At 39.2% G+C, this 6,387-nt stretch overlaps 1 protein-coding gene across 1 annotated transcript; it reads right to left on the reverse strand.

Annotated features, from left to right (window-relative positions):
- Nucleotides 1-896: 896 nt before the first annotated feature.
- LOC146574936 (F-actin-capping protein subunit alpha-1-like) lies at nt 897-6,035 on the reverse strand. The gene is made up of 10 exons (XM_085275036.1): nt 5,902-6,035; nt 4,342-4,405; nt 4,199-4,250; nt 3,791-3,854; nt 3,428-3,634; nt 3,261-3,340; nt 3,043-3,121; nt 2,885-2,956; nt 2,731-2,793; nt 897-1,766 (listed from the first exon to the last, which is right to left on the reverse strand). The coding sequence occupies exons 1-10, from the start codon at nt 5,935-5,937 to the stop codon at nt 1,626-1,628; spliced, it is 858 nt and encodes a 285-aa protein (XP_085131162.1). The 5' UTR covers nt 5,938-6,035; the 3' UTR covers nt 897-1,625.
- Between the last annotated feature and the right edge of the window lie 352 nt (nt 6,036-6,387).

The following is a 6,387-nucleotide window of genomic DNA, read 5'->3' on the forward strand; positions in this document are numbered from 1 at the left end:
ACATAAAGGTCTCACCACTGCTGTCTGGTCTAGTCTTAATTTATGTCACAATTACAGGCAAATACGATCTGACTAAACCAAGTAAACATAAACACACTCATACTTTAATCCTAATAAACCCATTCTACGATCAATATGAGTGCACAAATCTAATAGGGGCACTACAGTAACTATTGGCTGTTTGTTTAGACCGCTTATTTCAGCTTTTTTTTTCTTTTTAAGATGCATAATCTTCATAAACTATTCACAATAGATGTTGTCTGTATGCCAAAGTTCACTGTGCATGAAAAAAGAAAAAGAAAAATAATGATCTATTTCATATCAGTGTATATAACACATCTGTATTTGTATACTTTGATGAGAGCACAGAAAAACTTGATCTAATTAGCCAGCTGGTCTGTAGCCAGCATTTTAGAAATCCCTGCAGCACACACAGGTATAAGAGAATGTTTACCGAGTCCAAGATTTAAATTAGAAATATCAAAAATGATATGTGATAGAGGAGGCACGGTGGTGTGGTGATTAACACTGTTGTCTCACAGCAAGAAGGCTGTGTTTAAAACCAGTTTGGGGTCTTTCTGTGCCTGTGTTAGTTCTCTCCAGGTACTGTTGCTTCTTCTATAATCCAAAGATAAGCATGGGGGGGTTAGGTTAACAGGTAATTCTAATTTAAGTTAAATCCACACATATGGTTAAATTATTTAACCATATGCGTGGATGTGAGTGTGAATGGTCATTTGTCTCCATGTGTTAGCCCTGTATACCCTGCCTCAGATCATGTGACAGCTGTGATAGGATCCAGATGCCCCACCCTGAACTCTGAAAGCAAATAATTTCACTGATTAAAAAAAAAAAAAAAAAAAACCAAAACAAATATATGACAAGTGCTTAAAATGTTTTGTGCAATTTTTTTATTTCATGAATAATAAATGTACTTACAGTTTGTATAAAAAAATATAGCAGGAGCTAAAGGCAAACAGCTGGCAAGAGGACACCAATACTTTATCATGCCAGGGGAAAGTAATATCACTCAAGTCATCTCTCAGTACCTGAGAGAAATAGAAGAACTAAACTTTGACAGGTAAAAGACCGTGTCTAGGAATGGGACAAGAAAAGATGTACTTTAGTATTCCTGCTGGCTACAACCAAAGGAATGCTATATTCTCCAGTTGGGTAACATTTCAAACTGCATATAATAGTTTCCCTCTGTTTAAAAAAAGAAAAAGAAAACTATAGAGGTAAGGAAGCTCTTAGAGGACTCTAGCTATATAGAAAGTGTAAGTTGCTACATGAAAATCAAGGAGCTTTATGGAGGCCATGTGTCTGTTTGAAACACTGAGGGACCAGAGCCACTCTGTGTACATCGTATTTGTGAGAATTTGAATGACAGACACCAGCCAAACTTTCACAGTGTCACTAAAGGCATTATTAGTTTAAAAAAAGTTTACAAATGAGCAACAGTTAGACCACTCAATGTCATTTTAAAATAAAGGCATTCCCTCTTAGTGCTGAACAAAAACTGTAATTCTCTGGAAGGACATACAGTACATTAGGTTGCATCACACATGTTTGCGCAGCTACCAGTTTCCCAATCAGTTTGTTGTAACCCCAGCAGACCCTCTCCTCTAAGCATTCTGCATCTCCTTGCCAATCTTGTAGCTCAGGATCTTGTTCCAGTCAATCTTGGTCCGGGTGACTGGGAGTTGGCGACGTAAGGCTTTGAATGTGGTGTCTGACATGGTCTGATAGTTCTCACTGATGGCCACCTGAAATGTTAAAATTAGCAGCATTAAAAAGTGTGCATGTGTGTTCTGCCCTGTCTCCCTATAATCACGGCAGATGGCTGCCTGCCTGGCTCTGCCAGAGGTATCCTCCTGTGAAAAAGGAGTTTTTCCTTGCCACTGTTGCAAAGCGCTTTGCTCCTAGGGGATTACCCGATGGTGAGTTTTGCCTTGCAGTATAAATCACCTTGAGGTGACTGTTGTTGTGATATACATATGTATAAACCTGAATTGAAAAGCATGTTTATAGTTAGAAAAGTGAACTTCTTTCTATATCTCAGTCAATAAATTAAACACAGTTAACGTTTAAAGTTGCAGAGCTTGAATGTTTTGGCTAACAGGCGTGCTGACAGAGACAGCTACAGCCCGTTGCTGTCTGCTAGACGTCACCTCCACTAATTACAGTTTGTTTGCGCTGCTGGTGCCCTTTGAAGCTTTTTTTTTAAAAAGATGGGAAACAGTTGCCTAAACAGTGACGTTATGTATATATCCTGATACAGTCCTTGGAAATAGCTGTCAGTTCCAGTTAATAATAAACATGCGTTTTATTTTATTTTATTTTACAATGTTCACTCAACACCTGAAAATAGCTGTAATTATTTAATTAATGATTCTGATTTCCAACTATTTAACGGGACACCTTTTGTCACTTATTTTATAACACTATGGTGTAAATATATAAAAATCTTGCAATGGTCATTTGTCAGCCAAGAGTGCTTACAAAAATAATGCCATTAGTAGCTTCACTTACCAACTAGGAAATAAAAAAAAAAAAAAAGTGTGTTGCAATCAGTCTTCCCCTTTTAAAGATCACCTATTGTTCTTTGTACATATGTGCACAGCTTGTTGAGGATCTTAGCCAGTAGGAAGTACATTTTATACAACTTGCCACAGCTCTTCTGTGGCTTTATTATTATTTTTCTCTCAAATTTAGGCAATTCCCACATACCTGGTACTCATTTTCTGCATCTTCAATAATTTTTACTAACTCCTTTGCAGTCTGGCTCTCGTTCTGCCAAAAATAAACGTACATGAGTTAAACAGATCCAAATAAAATCAACATGTTCTTAAACTTTAGCCCACAGACATAGAGCAACACTTACAGACACAGTCAGTGATTTCTGTACATCTTTATGGCTGACCAGCTGTACATTTCCATCCTCATAATAATGTACCTGTGGTAAGGAGAGGAAATACAACATTGAGACAAAACTAATATCAAGAATATTCTTAAATTCCGGCAAATAAAAACTTAACATACCTGTATTTTCAAGACTCCGGCAACCTGTGCTGTAGGCTGTGAGACACTGAACTTCCACTCAGATCGGCAGCGACCGTTCCTGGGCAAGGAAAACGCAGAAGGCTATGCTTGAAAGACGATCCTAAATGCATCATTACGAATACACTACATCAACATAATTCTTTGGGAAAATCTGATAAGGACATTTAGAAAGAGATCATTATCCTTTCTCAACTTACCAGAAGTTTTTAGGCTCATATTGATGGCCCTCGATACAAGCGATAATGGTCTTCTGGCCATCAATTGTTTTCCCATAAACCTGAAACAAATAACCAGGAGTGGGTGACTTATTATGCTTAAACTCAACATGACAGCCATAGTGCAATGAGAGAGGGAGCGATCTTACGGTGGAGACTCCACTGGGGTAGTGCTCCTTGACATATGCTCTAATAGCAGAGTCACAAGCATCTCTCCATGAGCTGAGGGCTGCCTCGCCCTGATGGGGCTGAGGATCGCTGGCCTCCTTCCTCAGGTGGTCAAACTTGAAGGAGATCTTGTTGTGGGGGTCAAAGAAACGGCCATTACCCAGGTCTCCATGCTCTGTTATCAGAACCTGCAGGGGACCAGACAGAGAAACCTGCTGTTACCATGGGAATTCATTCAAGCATCCTACGATAAATTAAATTGTAGATTCAATAATAATAGTAACTTATTTGAATGCTTAGAAAAAAAAGAAAAGAAAAAAAAAGAAGAAAAGGCCAAAACTTGCCGGATCTTCATATCCATCAATTTTGGCACGGGTGAACTGATCCATGTTGTACTGGGCAAAGGCACTATAACAAAAGACAATATAACCATAAGCTGCATCCATATCTATAACATTGTTGTTATTCTTAGACTCTAGAGTAGTGCTACGTGATCTGATACTTGGCCCTTTTTGACAATGTAAAGAATAGCAGATCTTAATGACATCATGGAGAACCACGTGTAGCAAACAACGTCTGAAATGCAGCCCGAAGCCTGATTAAGCTTTGGACTGCATAAGCATGTCATCTCATTATTTGGAACATTGACCATGTTCCAAATAATGGAGGAGAGTAGAGTAATAATTGGTTCCCTTTAAAAAAAGAAAAAAGAAAAGGAAAAGAAAAGAAAGAAGCTAAAGAAGGAAACTTACTGAGCTGCACCCTCTCTGAGGAGATTATCATTGTTGAGCAGGAGTCGCACATCTGAGAACAACAAGTAGTGGAAGATAACCATAAACACATTTTTCTTTGCACATGGATTGCAGTTAGTACACAAGGTGTAACCGGGGTTTACCGTTGAAAACTTCATTGAACTCTCCTGGAGGAGCATGCATCACAAAATTAGCTGCGATACGGACCTGGAAATAAATAAGATGTGTTGATGAGTACCACATCATCAATGGGAATCTGCACTTGATCTCTAAGAAACTTTGGTGTTATTTAGTCTTGCTACAGTATCCATTTTTATAAAGATACAGATATAGTAGGTGATTTATATGAACAGATTAAAACCTGCAAAATAACCACTAGAGTGAAGCAGAGAGTACTGGGCAAACTTTCTTGGCCAGAGGCTGGTTAGCTCTATTTCTGCCACTCCTTAGATGGCAGTACATGTCACCCAAGGGCTTTTCTTAGCAGTCACCCAGTATGTATGTGCAAGCATGTGGTGTCAAAGCCCTAGAACGAAGTGACTGAGGCAGATACTATGCTCTCATAAAGTAATACTCAATGAGGACCACAAGTTGTACATTTATACCAGGCAGCTCATTGTAAAATCTGAAGTTAAGTTGTTCTCTATAGAGGTTACAAGTTCCCTTTTTTAAAATCACAAATTTGCCACCTTCACTGTATCCCTTTACTAAACCTATGACGTCACTATCACATTGTAGTATGATTTTGCCAGTGATGCTATCTGTCAGGCAGACAGGATTATTAAAGCCTTCAGGCTGCAGCTGGCACTGACCTACAATTGGGCTGTCCTGCTGAAAGGGCAGAGGGACATTACAATGAATAACCCAGTTTAAGAGTGGTGCAGGCATTGTGGCATTCAGAGCATACAGCACACTCTCAGGCTCAGACTCAGCTTCTCCATCGTGTAATTCAAACGCAAATGAACACACTATTTACGCAGACTCTTCAGACAAGTTCAAATGTATTATTTTAGTGTAGATATCACACCAACCTATTAATCTTATTTTGAAAGATTCACTGAAACAATACTTAAATAGTTAAGTTCCTGGCCAGATACCAGCTTCAGGAATGCAATGCGCTATTTTACAACATGTTGCAGCATGATACAGACAGCAACACCAGTCACTGCAAGGCTCAGTAACACTGCAGGGAGGCAGAAGACCTACCCTCCTTATGCGTTTCTAAACCAGGTCTTTAGTGCATAAAATACCCACAAACTTTAACGTCCTACGATATCAAAACCGGTTGAGGAAGCTAAACGTGAAAGTGAATAGGGTGTGGGTGGTGTTTTGCTATCGATGCTCTGTCATGATCCTTGGTGTAAATGCAGGAAGTAGCTGGACTTCCTTCGATTTAACAGTTGTCAACCACTGCAAAGTTAAGAGCAAAATCAGCAATCGACGTTAGCCGTACGCTGAATATGGCTTCTATTTAAAACGAGTAATTTAGTTAAGTTACTCTATGTATAAGAACGTAACAGCTTCAGCTCCGAGCTGTCAAATACAGCCCTGCCTAGGTTTAGCTAGCACCCAACAAACACCTACCATAGCCCTATTGGTAAATTCGTACGCGACTTTAAAGATCCCTCCGAGGTCTGCAATTGTTCACGACAAAGGTTAGAGCTAAACCGTTGTTATTGTGAGGATTATTAATATAGCAATACCTTCTCTTCATCGCTGAGCTCTTCGAAATCTGCCATCTTGGCTCAATGAAGCGTTAACAAAGCGACGGTGGATGTTGCCAGGTATGTGGGACTGACTCCTCCCAACACAACGACCGCCCAGTCCAGGAAACCGTCTGCGCAAGCCGGTAAAACAACAACGTTCACGCTGCCGTGAGCACGAATGTGTAGATTTAGACGATAATTATAATCTTAGCATATCCTCATACATTTTGGAAATTAACATGAAGTACATTACATATTATAAAATGCCGAAATTCAGGGATTATAATGCTTTCGTTATTTTTACGTACAAACCGAGAGGACAACATCTCAACCTGGCAACCTTGCTACCTTCCAGTCATCTGAAGCCGCTAAGCTATACTGAGTCAAAATAGCGTGAACTAATTATTTTTATTAATTAAGCAAAACATTGCAAAAAAAGAGAGACCGGTTTAGAAAATACAATACAATACAAATTACAACGCA

Source organism: Mchenga conophoros, linkage group LG5 (genome assembly GCF_057382185.1).
Source record: "Mchenga conophoros isolate Kocher_MC1m ecotype Shallow Benthic linkage group LG5, M_conophoros_male_GT1.1, whole genome shotgun sequence".
Classification (NCBI taxonomy): domain Eukaryota; kingdom Metazoa; phylum Chordata; class Actinopteri; order Cichliformes; family Cichlidae; genus Mchenga; species Mchenga conophoros.